The following is a 20,043-nucleotide window of genomic DNA, read 5'->3' as shown; positions in this document are numbered from 1 at the left end:
ATATCAATATATACAGATTTTACCAATCTATTTTAAATCTATCTAATTGTTCACCAATTGTTGCTATGTCTTTTTTTACTTTAGTTCTTTTATAAAATATTGGACAATCTCGTGAAGTACAAATTATGTCTTGGAATAGACTTGATTGACATCTTTGACATTGAGTCCATAATGCATTGTACTCTACTTCTTTTTCTCTAAATTCACGCAATTTACATATAAGAGAGGCACTAACTTGATTTTCTATTTTTATACAACTTTTACATAGAGCACCCTCTTTTACGGAAGTTTTACAATTTAAACATTGCAAACCTTTCTTAACAAAACTAGAGAGTGCACTATTTGTTGAACTTAGTAATGTCACAGATCTCGTATGACTTCCCACAAATAACTTTTCAGGATCCTTCATAACACCTTCAAATATACGAATTAAAGAAGCTTTAATAGTATCAACATAATGTTGTGTATCAATAGCCAAGTTTTTTTCAAGCACATAAAGAGGATCTTCAGCTCTATCATATTGAGGTTGCCCCTTAGATCCACGAATTATTATATATGAAACACGATCACCTACATTTGGAGCAGAACCAGGATCTCTTTGTCTGAGTTTCTTAGCTAACTCAACATGGGCTAATTTTGCTGTATAATCATCTTTTCCTAAACTTTTGCTCACCACTAATAAAGATAGATCTACTTTATTTCTAAGAAGATCGGCAATAATATTCCGCGTATATTCCTTAGCACCTTCAACATCTTTGTTTACAAGAATTTTTTTTAATACAATATCAGCAACTTGTTGAACTAATAAGCAATTATCTCGTCTGACAGTTTCAATTCCTTTGCAATCAATTTTTTCATAAGTTTCCGAATTCTTATATAAAACCCCAGCATATCTCTTCTTGTTCATGAGTAAAAAGGGACAATAGACCTTCTCAAACTCTAATCTTATTGGGGATAAGAACATATCACTAATTTCAGTTGCAGCTTTCAAGCCTAAATCCATAGCTTCGGAAATGTCACTTGTTCCAAACTGAACCATTACACTATCAGTATCACCATATATGACAGTAGCATTGTGTTTATATCCATTTGCAATATTATATCTTTTCTCTACTTCCATCTTTGTAAAGTCAATCATTGAGCGTCCATAAGATGTAATACTGGTTGAAATTTCAAGACAAGGAAATTGACCACCAGTCGTTGCACCAGTATATCCATATACACTATTTGCAGATATTTTTAATGCAAGTTGTCTACCATCCAATATTGATAAAAGTACAGGATCCTTTGTCACAGACATTTCTTTTCTAGCTTTTTTTCTCGCTAAAATAAGCTCTTCAACAATTAGGGGAAGAATCCCTTTTCTAACTGATGACAAGACAAATGTGTGACCAGCTGGAGATTTTCTCTTAAAATCATCAGATAAATGATCAGCATCATTACTAGGCACAAGTGTTGAATAACATATGTTATGAGCAATCATAATCGATGGATATAAAGAAGCAAAATCTAGTGTTGAAATAGGATCTTTATAAAAACCCTTAACTGGTTCTAGAACTGTTGCTCCCTCATATTGATCCTCAACACTTTCACCACTCCGTTTTAGGGTTGGCATTATAAAGTTAAGTGATTTACATTTACGTAAAATTTGACTAGTAACTTTAATTTGCTGACCTCTACTTAGTAGTATATCAAGAGTTGTTCCTGTAACTCTTGCCATTTCTATAATATTTGGAAATAACTTTAAATGCTTCATTAGCCTTAATGGTAATAGTGAATCTTTAAGACAGTATACTGCAATTCTTTTTCTTGTTTCTGGTGTACCTTCTTGTAAACTATGGATCATTGAATAATGAACATCTTCTTTCTGCTCTTTTAAAAAAGTTGTTGACACATAGTTCAATGTATAACTTTTAAGTTTATATTCACGCCTGATACTCTCTAATAAATCCCAGAATATTCTACCTTCAATATTAAACGATTTACTATCATGAATACCAAATGCTTTTGAAGAAAATCTAGTAGACTTTATCACACTCTTTGTACTTGTAATTCTCGATAGGTAAAAAAAGTTTTTTAAGCCAAATATTTTGGCGCGTTCAAAAAGATAAAACATATCAAAATTAATACAATTATATCCAGTTAATATATCTGGATCAATAGATATTATAAATTCTCTCCATGCGAGTAGTAAATCTTGTTCATTATCGAACCATAATACAAAAGCACCTGCAACAGCTGCACACTCTTTCAGAGTAAATATTATATTGCAAATAGGCTCTTCAGAATCTAAATATGTTACAACAGATGAAATTTGAATAACAGGATCTTTTTCTGGCTCAGGAAATCCAGTTCCTATATTTTTTACACATTCAATATCAAATGACAAAATGCGAACAGGAGGTGGAGTTAGCCATTCTCCTGAGCTTGAATAAACATTAATGCAGTCGGGAAATACATCAAATTCAATTTGAACTGTACTAATACTTAATTGGTCACTCATATTATATACTTCCTTAGTTAAGTTATTTACTTCACTCATATTTGAATTTCGCAAAAATACTTTACTTTTATCTAAAGAAATCCATGAACCAGTACTAATATTCTTATCAATCAAGAATCGAAGAATAAATGGGATATTCGCTTCATAAGCTATTGGAATACAATCTATATTACCATTTTCTATTAATGAACGACAAGTAGGGATCATCTTAGGTAGTAGCATTGTTATTTTATAAAATAGTGATGGACTATAAGATATACCATCATTAGAATATTCCTTACTCTTCTTAAAATACATTATTGATTCAAATTCTGAAATTTCAACATCTAAAACTCGTGATTGATATTCAGAGTAATTGCCTAATTGTTGTTCTATAGATTTTACAATTGCTGATGGTTTAGGACTAGATTTATTTGATACTTCGCAATATATATAAGGGAAAAACCCATGCACATTGACTAATATACTATAACCTGATTTAGTTACACAAAAGAGTTGAATAATAGGAACATCACATGCTACTCCACTATCTGTAATATTGGTATTTTTATCTTGTTCATTCATATTATCTTCACAATCTTCTACAGCCCGTGTACTTGTTTCACTTGAACATCGTTTCCTCATTGTAGGTAATTTATATGGGTACTGATTATATAATGGCGAGCTTGTAGTAGGCATCTTTCCATTATAATATCTGACATCCACTATACACATATCAATATTTTGAGATGTTAGAGATTTATCTAATTCATATGATCCAGAACTTGTATTAGATATAATTGAAGGTCTACCCCATCTTTTAAGATGCTGCTTAAAACATTGCAGTGCTCTAGGCTTAGTTTCATTTGTGAACCCAATTACTGATGATCTATCGGTACTTTGTTGCATTGTATATAGTGAATTCTTTTAGGTAATAAAATACAAGTAGGGTTCCATTTTGCCCGCCTAATTCTGCCCCACTTTTTATACATGATGCAAGCTATTTTATAATTGGATCCAAATTACACAAAATTATGAATACTTTTAGAGTATTTACTAACAAATTCGTTAATATTGATGGTTTTATAAGGTAGTGATATGTCTATGTCGTCTAAATCCTCTAATAATAAAGTAGAACAAAGTAAAAATTCGGCTCTTAATAATATCGATACCCATTTACAATGGTTACATAGTTCTTCGATATCTGTGTTTAATGAGTGCTTAGAAGAAAGTATAGAATCCTTGAAATCTAATTTAGAAGAAGATGAAAATATATCAATCAGAACCTGTGAACAAACAGATCATAATATAGGTACTGTAATCAAGGGATCTAAGAGCTTATCAGCAATTATCGAATCTCTATCTAAGAAAAGGATCTCAATTAAATATGGTAAAACAACACATAGTACTTATAAAGGTACTATAAGTATTGATTCACAAAATTCTGCAGGAATACCTCGAGAAAAAAGTAGGAGCAAGTCTTGTTCTATTAATGAAAATACTAGTTTAAATTTAAGGAAATCAAATACAAATAGAGGACTTGAGCTAGAGAAATATGTATCAAATTCAAATAATTCAAATAATAAGAGGTCAGGACGACAAAATAACTTTGAAATAAGGGACATATCAAACTTTATAGAGAATAGACATACTAGCTGTATACAGGTAAACAGTGATGATAAAGACTGGAAAAGTAATGAATTTGATTGGAGCTCGGATCTATATAGGATAAATGAGAAAATTTTTGGCAATAGATCTTTTAGAGAAAATCAAAGAGAAATAATGAATGCAATAATAAGCCAAAGAGATGTTTTTGTAATGATGCCAACAGGTGGTGGAAAATCACTATGTTTTCAACTTCCAGGTTTAATCCCTCAAAATCCACACGGGAGTGTTACAGTAGTAGTAATGCCTTTGCTAGCATTAATGGTGGATCAAATTGAACAACTGAATTTACTTGGAATTAAATGTGCAGGACTGAATAGCAATCAGAATAAGGAAGTTGTTAATGCAATATATAATAGCTTACGTAATGGAGATCCACAAACATGTCCTCAATTCCTATTTGTTACTCCTGAAAAGCTAAAACATTCTGAGGTACTATTTTCTATACTTCATACTTTGAATAATCAATCACGATTACTTAGATTTGTGATTGATGAAGCTCATTGTGTGTGTCAATGGGGATTTGACTTTAGACCAGATTACATACAATTATGTAGACTTAGGGAAAAATTTCCCAATGTTCCAATTGTTGCACTTACAGCAACTGCAACTCGTGATATTTTAGCAGATGTTATACGTCAATTAAATATGGTGAATCCTGTGGTTTTTGCATTATCATTTGATCGCCCTAATCTTCGTTATGAGGTTAGACCAAAAATTGGTAATAAAGCAAAATTAGTCAAAGAAGTAACTGAAATAATCTCAAAGTTTAGTCATTCAACTTGTATAATCTATTGCCTCAGTCGTAGTGAATGTGAAGATATTTGCAAAGAATTAATCAAAAATGGAATCTCCGCCACTTATTATCATGGGTCTATGAAAGATGAAAAACGTAATATTGCCCAGAAACAATGGATGAGTGATGAAAAACAGGTAATGGTTGCAACTGTTGCATTTGGAATGGGAATTAACAAAAAAGATGTACGTTTAGTGATTCACCTTTCAATGCCGAAATCACTAGAAAATTATTATCAGGAAAGTGGACGTGCTGGAAGAGATGGTATGGAGTCTTTATGTATTTTATATTATTCTTATAAGGATGTTGTAAGACTACAAGCACTTACAGATATTAATGTCGAAAACTCTAATAAGAAGTATAGACGTAATAATGATTCAAAAAATAGAGGTGATAATTCATTACATGCTCTATTAGGTATTGTAAAATACTGTGAAGAACAATATGAATGTAGAAGATCAATTATACTTCGACATTTTGGAGAAATTTTCGGTGGTTTATGTAGAGTTCAGTGTGATAACTGTCGCAGATTAAAAATTGAACAACCAATAAATATTGAAGTGAGGGGAATTGTTGAATGTATAATAACATCTATAAAACATTTTTATGAATATTCTAGACAAAGACCAAAAAATAATGGTTTCTTAACAATTTCTTCCTTAATTGATATTTTGAAGGGGAAAAAAAAAAAGGGTAAATTTAATGATGAGTATTTAAGAGGATGTTATGGTATTCTTAATGAAAATGAAATATGGAAAATAGAGAATGTTCAGCGTCTTATTCACATGATGGTTATTAATCAGTTCTTGTCTGAAAGAGTAATTCAATTTAATAGTGGTGTTATAGTGGCTAATTTACAATTAGGCCCTTTAGCTAACGAAATATTTGAACTAGGAAAAAATCCACAATTTAATTCAATTTCAATTACCTTAGAAACAACTTACCCAACTCCATTATTAGACAACATAAAAGCAAGAAATTGCACTAAAATTGACAATCTAAATATAAATATTCTATCTAACTTTTCCTTTGAAAATAGTGGCAAAACAGTGACCTCAGAACAAAGTACTGTTAGATTAGCATCAAAGAGAGTTAATAGTAAAAACTCAGGGGGTTCAACTAAAAGACGTCAAATTTCATCATCTATTGAATTTGACAATGTTACACATAATACTGAGAATGAATCTATTGAAAACCTCTCTATATTTAATATATCCCAATTCCAAAGTGATACTTTACCTAATTGTGACATATTTTCAGAAATATCCCTCAAAGATTTGAGAAGTAAACTAATGACATTAAGGAGAAATTTGGCAAGTTCATATGGAATTTCAAATACATCGTCAATTGCATCAAAAGAAGCAATTGATAATCTAATAAATTACTTACCAACAAGCATAGATAAACTCTCTATTCTTCCTGGATGGGGTGCTAAGCAAAAACTTGAAAGATTTGGCCCATCTTTTCTCTCAATAATTAGAGAATTCTTATTTATGAATTGTGTTGACAAATATAATATATCAAATGATAAAATAGAAGATCCAAATTCAGTTAGTTTAACTTATCAATGTCCCATTGATCTAATTAACCATGAAGATCTTGACAAAGAATTGGACTTAATAGGTTTCTAGATAATCTAAATAGAAATTAATAAAAAGTATTGATTTCATTTATTTGAAAATCTATTTTTGTGTTTTCTTGTAACCATTCATATCACTTTGCAGTAAGTTTGGAATATGACATCTTCCCTCTTGATCTTTAGAAGGGGAGATCCAACAACTTTTAGACTTTTCATTAAGATTGTTTATAACTGAAAAGTCTGTTAACCTGGGAGTAGCTATTCTATCAGTATGACCCCTTATATTTAATAAATGTTCACTATTTATATAATAATTATCTAAATATGTATTATTAACTGTTTGTGACCGATTATGTCTACGTGGTGCTGGAGAAAAATCACTTATTGCTGTAATTATTGGAGCCATATTACTTCCTACTATAGATGCACGTGTACGACGATGTTGAAGTATTTGAACCTTTTTATCTGCTAACACACTGTCTTTTATATTACCACCAGACAATTTCTTATCCAAGTCCTCAGGGATTTCTAAACTCTTCTTATTATCAATTTCTGAACTATTGATATTTTTAGATTCTTCTGATTCATTATCTAAATTTACATTATGTTGAGTCCCATTATCTGAATTTCTGCCTTTCATATCTAGAATTAAGTCGTATTTAACATCTAATGATTTAGGATAATTTGCTAACAAAAAATTCAATATTTCTCCCATCTTATCTATATAATCATCTAATTTAATATTTAATTCTGCTGATAAACCTAAATTATGCGGATTACTTGGATTAGTTATATCTTTAGTATTATAATTACAATTCATGTCTGATAAATTTAATTCATCAACCACAAAATCTTCATTAGTTTCATTATTATTTATCTGGGATTCTGTCTCATTTAAGAAGTAATTCTCCACTTTACACGTTAGAATTTCTACAGACTTAATAAGTGAATCTAATCTACTCATTATAGTCTCAGCATTTATAGATTTTCCTATATTCATATTATTTATAACATATTTCTCTTTATTAGATTTAGAAATAGATATACCCTTAGAATTGTCAAGCATTTGATATATACTACTTTCTAATTTTATACTAAAATTTCTTATTTTCTTTATTTCCATTAATTCATCTTTTATGTCAAGATTACAATATCCACTCTCAGCTTTGACTAGAATTAACATAAGCTTTGAATAAATATGTATAAAGGTCTCAAAATCTATATACTTATCATATATATTTAAATTATCACTTCTTTCTACATTATTTGTCTTATTTCTATAGTTAATTGTTGAGTTTATACATTTATATGATAATGGTGAAACTTCTTCCTTAAAATCATACTTTTTTGGCCAATCATCTTTCTGTATGATTCTAGAAAAAGATGGTTCAATAGCCATTTTATTTTATGATATAATTTATAAGCTAAAAAATGTTTTTACTCATTATTTAAATCTCATTAATTTTTAATATTTAAATAAATTCGGTACTCCTTTGTTTTTCTTATACGTAAATGCACACAAAAATAATGCACACTATTCTAAAAGCACCCATCTCATATTTTTTTTTTTTTAATTTTTATCAAAGATTAAATATAAATAAATAATTTCAATAATTTTTATATATCATTTTATACCAATATTTTAAATTTTAATTTATTCAATATCTTTTTTGGTTTATACTAATAATGTATAATATATAGCTCTTTTCACCAATTGTAGCTAATTAATATATCTTAACCAAAGTATTTTAATTTGTAATTTTTATTTTGAATATTTAAGGAAGTAGTATATTTAGTTAATTAATAATGTTAATTTTTTTCTTGATATTTCCATCTTATATTAAAGTTTTAAGAGTGAGAACATTTCTGAACTTTCTCTTTTTAAAGTTTGTGAAATTTATAAATTCTTATAAGGGTACTATCATATAGTACAAGTAAATTAAATAACTAATCCGAAGTCTGTACTAACTTTTTTTTCTTATACTTATGATTTTGTAAATATAAATAACTTTATGGCAATTCATGCATGTATTGCATGTATTGCATGTATAATGGGTTTATTCAGCTTCAGACCTAAAATATTACTGGGTATAAAGTTTTTAAATATGGAGAATAGGAAATTTTGCACTGAAATAGTTAGCCACAGTACAGCTAATGATTATACTCCTGATTGTGAGTCTTTCAACAATATGAAACCTACAAATTATTTTAAGGAAGAAGAGGATAGATATGGAAAAAGTAAAATAAGATATAATAAATATTATGTACAAATCACATTGATTATAGTAGTTATAATTAATATAATTCTAATGGGTCTTGTAGTATTCACAGTCATTTCATTTGGCAGTATGAATTCAACTAGCTATAATGGTAATTCTTTCCAAACTAAAAATAGGGTAAATAATAATGGGAGATTAAGATATTATCCAGACTCAATATCTAATGTACCAATGAATATAAAGAAATCACCTAGTATACTTCCACTTCACTTGTTATATAGTGCACCATTAGAATCTATTGAAAATGTAGATGCAATTGTTTTGGAAATTCTAGATAGAAATAACTCATTAAATAATTCTAAAAAAGTACAATACCTTTTTCATATAGAATCAGCATCTAGAGAAGTCCCTTTAGAAGAATATGGATCTAACATTAACAGTTCATCTCCTATTAATTTGAAGTTAAATTTAACTGGTGGAAAATCCTTAATTTTGGGAAAGGACAAGGCATTATTATATGAAAAAAGTGGAATATTACTTCATACAATTACATTTACAACAGAAAATAATGATATATTATTAGAAAATAATGAGTTAAATAATAAGTATAAAGGAGATAATAATAAAGATATACAAGTACGACAATTAATATCTAGTAATTCATACAAATCTTCATCATATCACTCTCTAAAAACGCAAAGTGCATATATGGCAGCAGTTTGTAAATATGGATGTGGTGAAATGGGAGTTACATACCCATATTATTATCGTCCATTTTTTGGATATGGTTTTCCATTACTAGGAACAGAACCCTATTTTCACAGTGGTTATGGAGGAAATATTGATACAGCTATGAGTAATAACATGTTTAATCCAGAAGCAACACATCCACGACCACCTGGATTGCAAGCTACACCTGAATATTCTCCATTTACAATAGTTGATAATCCATATAGTTATCCCTATTCAGTTGCTCCAGGTGGTGGATATTATTATTATTATCCTGCCCCTCAAAGTGAGACAGAAGAACTGGAATTACAAGAATAAGAATACTCTTCAATAATTAAATAAAATTTAAATTTATTAATTATAGTATTTGCAAGTAATATTACAATTTTATTATGGAATTTGATTATTTTTATACGAATTGCTTTATATTAGTCTTATAGCGCTATAATGTTTACTATTGGGAAGTTAATTTTTCAAGTTAAACTTTCAGATGAATGAGAATTCAGAATCATCAATTCAAGCTTTAGAGAAATTACAAGTGCTCCAGAAAATTATTGAGTCTCAAAAAATAGTGGTGAAGATGACATCTAAGTGTTTTAAACATTGTGTACCTAACGTGGGAAAGTCACTATCTCAAAAAGAACAAGCTTGTCTTTGGAGTTGTGCACAAAGATTTTTAGAGTCAACTGATTTTATTAATAGAAGATCATCTGAAAATATTCGGAATGTTTCTAATGTAGATTCAGATTAATTGTGATTATTAGTGAATATGCTTAGGGGATTATTTTTTCTCACTTTTTTTTTCCCAACTTTTGAGGATTTCAACTTTAGATTCACTCAGTCACAATCTAACATTACTAATATTTTACTATTCACAAGTAATTTCACTAATAGATACTTGACATTTAGCGATAGGAAGAGGCTTCTCTCCACATTACAAGATTTTCAATAAGAGTATCTCTTTCACCTTTAGACTTTGCTTTTAATGACAACTCTATACCTTGAGGTTGATCTTCTGTAGGTGGTCCAACTATTACAAAGCATACAGAGCTAGTTACTTTTCTTGGTTCTACCATGTTTGCAGCTTTTAAAATAGTACTCTGAAGCCCTTTCCAAATGTTTCTAATCTTAACAATAGGTAATGACTGATTATACTCAGTTTCTTTAGCTCCAACTTTCCACTCCAATTTATACAAATCTTGAGAAGCTCTCCATTTGAACTCCTCCCTAACTTTACCATCTAAAACTATCTTTAACCGTCCACCATTACGTAACATTTCCTTAATTTCTTTTGGTAAATCTTGCACACCATTTGGATATGGTTCTTCATCCCAATGTGTAATTGCAAAGTCAAATGTTGGAGCCAATATAGCTAGAGATGATGTATTACTTGTTTCTAGAGCAGTACTAACATTTGTAACGAAGTTTTTTTGTTCCCCCTTCATTTTTTGAGCTGAAGCTTCTATTACAGTTTGTAAATTTGCGTTAAAAAGTCCAGGAACTATATCTGGGGCATATTTTGATAGATAAGTAAATATTTCACATGCTACTACGACAATGTCACTATCTGATGAAAACATATCTATTACTTTTGTTATAGTTGCAATATTTTCACTTGTTGCTACGGACTCAATACACATATTTTCTGATAGGAAATATGTCATAAGTCCAAAGCCTACTCTCATAAGTCTTAAATGTCTTTCATTTGACTCACTTTGAACTGCCTTATTTATTGATGCAATAACTCCATTACAATCATTTACATCCATTTGACAAACTTGATACCCACGTGGAGCATCTGGTGCACTATATGATGGATCAGGACTACCACAGTATAACAGTCCTAAAAGTACTCTAATAGCCTCAACTAAGATTATAGATTGGCCAGAACAATTCTTTATTGATTGGCATACAGATTGAGCTCCACCAGCACTAATAAAATCTAAAGCATTTTCTGGTGCAGCAATACATCTACGTAAAAGACGGAAAGATACTATCTTAAGATCAGTACTACCATCTTGATCACTCTCTATTATGTTTACTATAACACGGAATATACCTGCTGAAATAAGGTGATCCAACTGTTCTACAACTGATGTTTGATATATTAAAAGGTGAATTGCCGATGTCATTAGTGCAACATCATAGTCATTCTTAATCAAACACTTTATGGTTGTATCAACACCTCCAATTGAATAAAATTGTTTTGAATTAGTTTCACTTCTGCATAACATAGAAAGAACATCAAAACAAAGATGTTGAATATCAGAATTATCAGCTGAAGTTTCTTGAATAAGCTTGACAAGTGAGTCTAAAAGAATACCAAATGCCTGAAGTTGATTAGGATCATTTTCTGATGTTATATTACATAATGTACGGAGTTCCATCTCAATAGTTTCCTTAGGTAAATTGGTTGATATTTCAATTAAGTGCTTGAAAACACTTTCTATATGTCCTGATGCAAAAACATATATATTAGGAGTATAGATACACAAATTACCCACTGCTTTTAAAGATGATACAAATGCCCTAGTTGCAGACTTATCTAATTGACCTTGATAGTTGTTTAAAAATTGGATAATTGCTCCTGGAATCCCTGCTGCTCCCAATTCTTTTTTTGTTTCATCCTTCTTATATCCTAAATTTACAACAAGCATACCAAGGGCATTTATAACATCCCAATATTCTAAAAATGTCAAATACAAACCTTTAACAATATCGGGTCCTTTGGATTTAGAGAAATGTTGTTTATTTGTTGTATGTTGAATAGTGATATTGGCTAACGATAGACACCCATTAGTAACAGTAGGTGCTATTTGATCAGCTTGCATCTTTTGAGATGCCTTTAATAAATCGCATATTGCTTCTATTCCATTATTAGCACCAATTTGAGTCTTAATATCAGGTATTATAGCAAGTGAACCAAGTAAATATAATACATCTGGCAAAATTACAATATCCTTTTTAGCTTTCACAATTGCTATAAGCCTCTTCAATACATCAGCTTTGAGTAAGGTAGCTACAGAATCATCAGATATAGTTCTTCTCAAGGCACGGAATACATGCCTTAATACTTCGATTGAATATAACTTCTTATCGTAATCATCCCAGATAGATAATAATACTGTTAGCATATTAGTTCCTACAAAAATTTGACGATTTATTGCTGTTTTCTCTACTAAAAATATTCTGGGGGTCATGAATTCACTTTTCTCATCTACAGAAGCTGAAGTATTAGAATGAACTTTTTCTAATAGATCTGTAATAAGTTTTGCTGCTCCTGGAGTAGTTGCACATTGAATTGCAGCCTTATCTGTCTTTGAAACCTCACCAAGTGCATTAATAAGACTTTGTTGGACATCTTCTCTTTGGTTTGGTATACTTAATAACATTGTTTTTGGCCACTGATTTTCTACTAAGAACTCGATATCATCACGAATATTAGAGATTAGATGTATTGCCATACATCCATATAAGAAATCAGAAGCTAAAGCATCATCCATAGAAGTAGAAACTAATTCACACATTCTATTATTAAGATATTCAATTTTCTCCTGTATGAGAGCAGACTCAGTATAATTTAAAGTTTGCTCTTCAGATATTCTCTTCTGGAATACTTCATAAATAATTTTAAGTGACAATTCAAGAGGAATATCTGCTGCTATAGCATTTTTGACAGCTTCAACTTTATCTTTAAGTTGTTGACCAAACTCATCTCCGTAGTAATCTCCCAATTGGGTTATATAATCAAGAAGATCTTCAACTTCCTGTTGTTTCCCCATCTGAGAACCAACTCCTTGCAATTGAGCAAGTGTCAAAAGAAGGTCTGCTGTAGAATCTGCTGCATATGGATCCGATGATATCACTTGTGAACAACTTGTCGAAAGTATTGGCATTATAGAATTTAATGTAACAGATGCAGCATTTTCATCTACTTGTACTAATTTTTGAAGTACTCCTTCTATTTCGCGAACAACCTCTCCTGAATTAGGATATGTCTGAAGCATTGAAGTAATTTCAGAAGTGATGTCTGATTTCGATGCATCTTGCTGGGGATCATTAGTTATTGAAGTACTCATCAATTTTGCTATTGCAACAGCTAAATTTTGACGACGAATTTCTGGAATACCTTGATCCTCATCAAAAGCTTTATAGCGACGCATCTGGCGACTTAAAAATCCCTTATCAGATATTTGATTGCCAGACTGTAGAAGCTTAGATACAAGGTTACATAAAGCAATTTCTCTAATATCTGGTTTCGATGATCCTTCAATAAATCCTTCAGCTTCATGTAATCCATTTATGGATGATATGGCAGAAGAATCAGCATTTGCATTGACAATTAAATTTCCTACTAAATTTAGTCCTTCAGAGACAATATTATCACTTTTGCGTTGTTTCCTTATAATTTCCATTAAATTGTTAATATCACCCATCTTCATCTTTGCAACTAATTCTGCACCTTGTTTATCATCCGCAAGAATTCTCAAAAATTCAAGTATTGTTGCTAATACCTCTGGATCACTTTGGTATCTAGTTGATAGTTCATCAATATGTGCCAAAAATGTACCTTTATTGCATCTTTCAATAATATAATTCCTTGTATAGGGATTGTTTGCACAGCCAGATAATACACGAACACTTGATGTAACAAATCTTTTTGCAGAGAGAGCTTTACTTGATGTATCTTCAATTATATCTCCTATTTGCTGCATCATGCCTGAGCTTGCAACAGCCCATGCCCCAAATGAATCTTCAGAATTATCAAATCCACGGTCACTTATTCTTTGTGTTAATACTGCAATGCTTGAAAGTAGCCTAATATCTGTTGGATCTGCTGTAATTGCAGCAACTAATGATTGCAAACATGCTTCTGTATACTGTAGTGCATCCTCTGGATTTTCTGGTTGAGCAGCAACAAATACAGATAATTGGCGACAAAGCTGATCCAGCTCTCGTGTCCAATCAGGTCCTTGTGCTTGTTGAGTGTTCACAATTCTAATCATTAGAGTCTTTATTGCTTCATCAGCACCACATTTTGACAATATCTCACCACATTTACTTATTATACTTGGATTATTGTTATGTAATGTCATGATATTTTGCAAAATTTCAACAATAGCACAATCTTTCAATAATGAATGATCTGAGCTGTTAGTCAAATTATTTATAAGAGTTAACAATTCTTCTACGCATTCCTCATCATTCTTCTGCAATTCTAGTGCTCTCAATGCAATTTCAATACATCTATGAAGGTCTTGCTCAAAATATGCACGTAGATCAACATAATTTCCTATTGAATTGAGAACTCTACAAGCTGGTTTTATCTGAGCTGTTTCTGAAGGATATTTATCAATAATTCCAAATGCTGCTATTATACTTCCAAGATCTGTGGTAAGTTGTATAAGTGATGTATCATGACTGCTAATAAGGTCATTAATTGCATTAAGACAACGAATACGCACCTCGGCCTTAGTACTTTCATTTATCGTTTGTATCAATTTTGTCAACAAGCTATTGAAAGATGGTTCGGCAAGTAAAGCTTGAACACGTTTTGGTGTAGTGGCCATAGCTGCAATAGCACTACATGCAGATCCCAAAATTCTTTCATTATTTTGGAAATGATCTAAACTTGTACATATCAGAAGAACAGCTCCTCCATCAAATGATGACTCAGCTGCTTTAATATCAAATTTGACTAATGTTGCCAATGCTACTAAGTTGTCAACTAAACCAGTCTCTAACTCTTCTGTTAAAGTACATTGTGACATTGTCTTGTAAATACTTATTAGTGTAGGCACAACATTATTCTTTACTAAAGCAACCTTTCCTATCCTTGGAACTGAAAGAAGAGAAGCCAAAGTTGAACTGGCAGAAAGAACAGATTGAGCAACTTCTGTTTCACTACTAAATTTACTTATAGCTAGATTAGCTATTTCTGGTAATAATTGAGAGAAACCTTCTGATATAGCAAATTTTGCACCTTCAGGTGTAACAGACAACTCATTACATACTATTAAAGCCTCAAGAATAGTTTTCAAATCGCCAGACTTTAAGGCTGACTTAGTAGTCTCTACCTTCTCAGAAATTATTCTTCTTATTTCTGCTATTGGAACTAATGCAAGAGCTAATGGTGCTATTATTAAACGTAACTCAGAATTTTTATTGTGCAGTCTCATTGCTCCCTGTACAATCTCAATAGCACCAGATTTCCTCATTATTTCAACTGCATCAGGAGAATAACGCACAAGAAGAGATAACAAAGTAAAACCTGCAATTTGACATTCAATAAGAACCTTAGTTCTTTGTAGAAATGCCAAACAAACTTTTATAACACCATTATCTACTTCACATCTTGCACCTGTCTCAGATTCAGCAATTAGAGCAAATATCTTCATACACTGTAATTGAACAACTCTATTCTCTATATATTTTCTAATAGTATTAACAAGAGCATTCACAACACCAACTAAATTCTTGTCACCAATGCGATTTGTAGATACTAAATTTTTTACAGCTTTCATATTTTCAACAACAGGGTTATCACTAGTATTATGTTCTGCAAATATCTTCATCTGAGGTAAAACTGAAATCTCTAGTAATTGAATAATTATTCGACCTAATTCTTCGGATGAAGATTCACAACGTAAAATACTTGTTTGAAAAGCTGCTGAAATTAACTTCTCTTGTTGATCAAAAGGTTTTGCAGCGATCCAATTTCTTGTATATTCCAAAATATCATCAGATATATTTAATGTTGCAAATAATGGTGTTAATGAAGATACTTTACATAAACCGGAGATTGCTGCAAGATCTTTATATGCAGCATTAGGATCTGTAGTGGCAACTTTAGGGAGATTAGAAATATGGCGATTTACATCTTTTTCAGTAGCAATAGCCTCTAAAATATTAAGACCTGCGTCTTGAATATAACTATTTTTTTTATGTACAAGCATAGCTTCAAGAATAGTATCTACCATATCTCCTTGGTTTAAATAAGTTGCACTATCTGTTATTGTAGATAGTTTCTCAACCAACTGAGTTGCAGTGACTACTAAAGTTTCATCATTAATATTTGCCATGATTGATTTTTCAATACCTGAAATACCTCCAAATTCAGTTATTGACTTTAAAGTTTTAATAAATGGAGCAAGATTATTCAAAGCACTCAGAGATGCAAATTGGTATGATGCATCGTCACAATAATAATTTAAACAAGTTGCTAAAATTTCCACTGCCTGAACATTTATTAATGCCTCTGCAAGTGAGGCATGCTGTGATGCTGCAGCTAACAAATCAGCAGCACATTTAGTAAAGTCCTTGTCATTTTCAACATTAGAATAAAATAGCTGAAGTAGATCACCAACAACAGGTGCTGCTGAAATAGCTGTAGTCTCTCTAATAAATAGTGGATATAAAGATTGACAAGCAGCAGTTTCAATCTCTAAATTAGATGTACATATAGAAAATGCATTACAAATTGTAGAAATTCCATCTGCGCGAACTAATTCATCTATACTTGCTGGATTTGATGCTACACGTGCCAAAACACGTAAAGAACCAATCAATATTCGACTTGACTTTACTAAATGTTCACTATCACCACCCTGTTGAAACTCTGATATACCTTGTTTCAGTGCCTCTACTACCATTGAAATACCACCTTGTCTTGTTATTTCATCTGCAAAAGATGAAACATAAGCCATTGCTGATAACATCGTTAAGGCATCATCCCTTTGAGTAATATCTGAAGTAGGTGAACGTATTATAACTAAACATTCCATTAATTTCTGTGAGTTCATAAAAATTTCCAAACATGAACCTCCTTTTTCTGTTATGCTGCGATGATTTCTATATTGATCAACTATATGCACTACTGATTTTAATGCATCTGGTGGTATATCTCCACAGCTTGCACATAATTTAACAATTTCTAGACAATTCTCTATTAAGATAATTGAATTATTATCAGTTTTTGTCCAATTCTGGGCAAATTTTAGCGATTTTGTACCGATACCAGCGTTCGCTAGTGCTGTAGCTCCATTCCCTGTATTAGCAACAACAGTTAGTAACCCAGTCAATTCAGATAATTCGGTACTTGACAAATATTTATTGTCATAGAACTTAACAGTAGACGATGCAACTAAATCAGCACCAATAACTCCAATTCGAAATAAATTCTCTAGCGTAATACATATAATATGAATTATAGACGAATCACTAGACTCTATAAGTGCTAAAGTTGCTGTCATCACTGTATTTGGACCTTCATCTTTAATGAACATCTGATTTATTTCATTATCTTGAACTTCCTTCATAAATTCAGAGATACCAAATAGAATTCTCATACAATTTACAGAAATATCTTCATCGTCTGGAAATTGCTTAAGAGAATCACCCATTAATGGTAGGATACCACGATTCATTGCATCAAAGGAATTTTCTTTATATAGCAATGTTGGGGGTACACAGAAATCACTGAGAGAACGAAAAGCAAATAACAACATTCTCTTAAACTTCTTATGTTGATTTGCAGATGCTATCGCAGTGGCTACCCCACTATCAGGAGCACGTTGAGCTAAAATCATTAATAGAATACAGTTTTTAATATTAATATATAAAACAGAAAATTTAACTTACTTCTGTTGAAGGGCATTCTTGATATATTTAAAATACCTGTTGAGATTTAGAGACTCACAGGAATAAATTCCCTATAATATATGTAGGTTACTTAGTTCAGCAATACTGATAAACAAAGAAATTTTTTTATAGAGAATCGGAACAAAGCTAAGGAAGAAAAAAAAAAGATTCACAAGAAATCTCTGCATGCACGCGCCTGGGCATGGATTATAAAATAATTTGGCGCTTTGGCTAAAAAATATTGTTAATATAAGAAAAAACTATTCTAAAAATGAAATTAGAGAATAAAAAAAATTAGAATAATATATTATTTGCATATTAAGAAATATACCTTAATATTTTAAGACGTTAAAGGTTTTAAATTATCAATCTTTAAGACATAAAAAAGGATCATCTACCTTAGGTTTTTGAATATATAAAACTTATTTGAAATTCAATATTATATTCTGTTTATAGCTAATTTACTATATATATACTAAAATACTTTAAATTAATTCTACTAAATCTAAAAGAACAAAATCAAAAAGAAAAAATATACACTATATATCTTTAATATTTACCATTTTTCTTTATTTTAAACTAAATTTATATTTACAAAAATATTATAAATAATTATTCCTAGAAAGTATTAGCTAATATTATTAATAATTTGGATTATAACTAAAAATTCAGATAGAGCATGCACTTCTAAGCCGCGTACTGAAAATAGTGCAATTACACAGAGTAACAGGGAATTTTTGACTCTTACCTTTAAAAAGTACAAAAATAGTACTATAATAATAAAATCGTATTTCTAAGTAATGAAAACCCTAGTGACCCATTAAAAATGGATTTTTCAGTAATTCTAAGCTCTATATTTGTTAATTACTGGTATATAGGGGCACTTTCAGCTATATGTTCTGCAATTTCTGCAGCAATGGGTGATATATTAACACGTTATTCATTTGTATATGAAGAGAGTTTACCAGAATCAGAAAGAAGAATCTTATTACTTCGACCTTACTGGCTATGTGGAATGACTCTAACTATAATTCTAAATCCTTTAATAACCCTATTTGCATATTCATTTACTGCTGCTTCAGTTGTTATGCCATTTGTAGGACTTCAAATAATATTATCATTAGTATTTGCACATTTTATTCTTGGGGAACATATTAGAATTATAGATTATGTAGCATTTGGAATTATTTCAGTGGGAATTACAGTTGCATTATTTTGTGGTGCAAAATATATAAAAATTAATACTGATGAATTCTCTATAACTGATGCATACATAGCTTATAATGCAATTTTAGGAATTTCACTAGCTATATGTATATGTTTATCATTACCTATTAACCCTTTGATTTTTTGGACTAAATTACAAAGATTTTGTATAACAACAGTTTCAGGATTAGCTGGTGCAGCATGCTGTGTTTCTGCTAAGGGTGGTATATTATTAATTGAAATTGCAGCAAGTGGAGAATGGTTTAAATATTTTAACCCTTATTTAGTGGGTAATATCTTTGTATGTATTTCAATGGCCATAATACAAGTATTTTATTTAAATTGGGCTTTATTACGTTATCCTGCAACTTTTGTTGTACCAGTTGTAAATTCTGTATTAATAGCAGTTGGTAGTACAGGGGCTATTATTGTATATCAGGAAACACCAAGAAATTCCCTTGGATTTATACTTGGTGTTATTGCAGTTATTATTGGAATAATAATGCTAAGCCATGCATCTAACGATCGTACACATTGTTCAATAAGAGGACCTCGTGAAATAAATAAGGATATTAATAATTTACAAAAGCATATATTGATGAGTCAAGCATCTACTGCTGCAAACTCATTTGAGGCATCATCAATATCAGGTGAGAATACAGAAGATATAATAGATTTGGAGACAGTAAATTTAGTTGACAAATAGAAATTAAGAATAAAAAAAATA

General features: G+C 30.7%; 7 protein-coding genes across 7 annotated transcripts, besides 8 other annotated features; 4 read left to right on the top strand and 3 right to left on the bottom strand.

Annotated features, from left to right (window-relative positions):
• Positions 1–19: 19 nt before the first annotated feature.
• Positions 20–3,391, bottom strand: CMU_020350 (DNA polymerase family B, putative; the record flags this gene model as incomplete). Its single annotated transcript, XM_002142604.1, has 1 exon — positions 20–3,391. The coding sequence occupies one exon, from the start codon at positions 3,389–3,391 to the stop codon at positions 20–22; it is 3,372 nt and encodes a 1,123-aa protein (XP_002142640.1).
• A 189-nt stretch (positions 3,392–3,580) lies between these two features.
• On the top strand, positions 3,581–6,574 carry CMU_020340 (ATP-dependent DNA helicase, RecQ family protein; the record flags this gene model as incomplete). The annotated part of the gene is made up of 1 exon (XM_002142603.1): positions 3,581–6,574. One exon carries the CDS (start codon positions 3,581–3,583, stop codon positions 6,572–6,574), a length of 2,994 nt encoding a protein of 997 aa, XP_002142639.1.
• A 51-nt stretch (positions 6,575–6,625) lies between these two features.
• CMU_020330 (uncharacterized protein) lies at positions 6,626–7,921 on the bottom strand (the record flags this gene model as incomplete). The annotated part of the gene is made up of 1 exon (XM_002142602.1): positions 6,626–7,921. One exon carries the CDS (start codon positions 7,919–7,921, stop codon positions 6,626–6,628), a length of 1,296 nt encoding a protein of 431 aa, XP_002142638.1.
• Positions 6,823–6,858: a sequence feature (AT_rich).
• Positions 7,920–8,005: a sequence feature (AT_rich).
• Positions 8,006–8,078: 73 nt separating this feature from the next.
• Positions 8,079–8,181: a sequence feature (AT_rich).
• Positions 8,182–8,266: 85 nt separating this feature from the next.
• Positions 8,267–8,301: a sequence feature (AT_rich).
• A 326-nt stretch (positions 8,302–8,627) lies between these two features.
• On the top strand, positions 8,628–9,788 carry CMU_020320 (uncharacterized protein; the record flags this gene model as incomplete). The annotated part of the gene is made up of 1 exon (XM_002142601.1): positions 8,628–9,788. One exon carries the CDS (start codon positions 8,628–8,630, stop codon positions 9,786–9,788), a length of 1,161 nt encoding a protein of 386 aa, XP_002142637.1.
• An 11-nt stretch (positions 9,789–9,799) lies between these two features.
• Positions 9,800–9,833: a sequence feature (AT_rich).
• A 127-nt stretch (positions 9,834–9,960) lies between these two features.
• Positions 9,961–10,221, top strand: CMU_020310 (Tim10/DDP zinc finger domain-containing protein; the record flags this gene model as incomplete). Its single annotated transcript, XM_002142600.1, has 1 exon — positions 9,961–10,221. One exon carries the CDS (start codon positions 9,961–9,963, stop codon positions 10,219–10,221), a length of 261 nt encoding a protein of 86 aa, XP_002142636.1.
• Positions 10,222–10,375: 154 nt separating this feature from the next.
• Positions 10,376–18,058, bottom strand: CMU_020300 (uncharacterized protein; the record flags this gene model as incomplete). Its single annotated transcript, XM_002142599.1, has 1 exon — positions 10,376–18,058. One exon carries the CDS (start codon positions 18,056–18,058, stop codon positions 10,376–10,378), a length of 7,683 nt encoding a protein of 2,560 aa, XP_002142635.1.
• A 13-nt stretch (positions 18,059–18,071) lies between these two features.
• Positions 18,072–18,093: a sequence feature (AT_rich).
• A 249-nt stretch (positions 18,094–18,342) lies between these two features.
• Positions 18,343–18,423: a sequence feature (AT_rich).
• Positions 18,424–18,678: 255 nt separating this feature from the next.
• Positions 18,679–18,727: a sequence feature (AT_rich).
• Positions 18,728–18,936: 209 nt separating this feature from the next.
• Positions 18,937–20,022, top strand: CMU_020290 (uncharacterized protein; the record flags this gene model as incomplete). The annotated part of the gene is made up of 1 exon (XM_002142598.1): positions 18,937–20,022. One exon carries the CDS (start codon positions 18,937–18,939, stop codon positions 20,020–20,022), a length of 1,086 nt encoding a protein of 361 aa, XP_002142634.1.
• Positions 20,023–20,043: the final 21 nt, after the last annotated feature.

Source organism: Cryptosporidium muris, genomic scaffold (assembly GCF_000006515.1).
Source record: "Cryptosporidium muris RN66 scf_1106632373441 genomic scaffold, whole genome shotgun sequence".
NCBI lineage: Eukaryota > Apicomplexa > Conoidasida > Eucoccidiorida > Cryptosporidiidae > Cryptosporidium > Cryptosporidium muris.
Note: the sequence above shows the minus strand (reverse complement) of the source record. Positions and strands in the feature narration are given on the sequence as shown.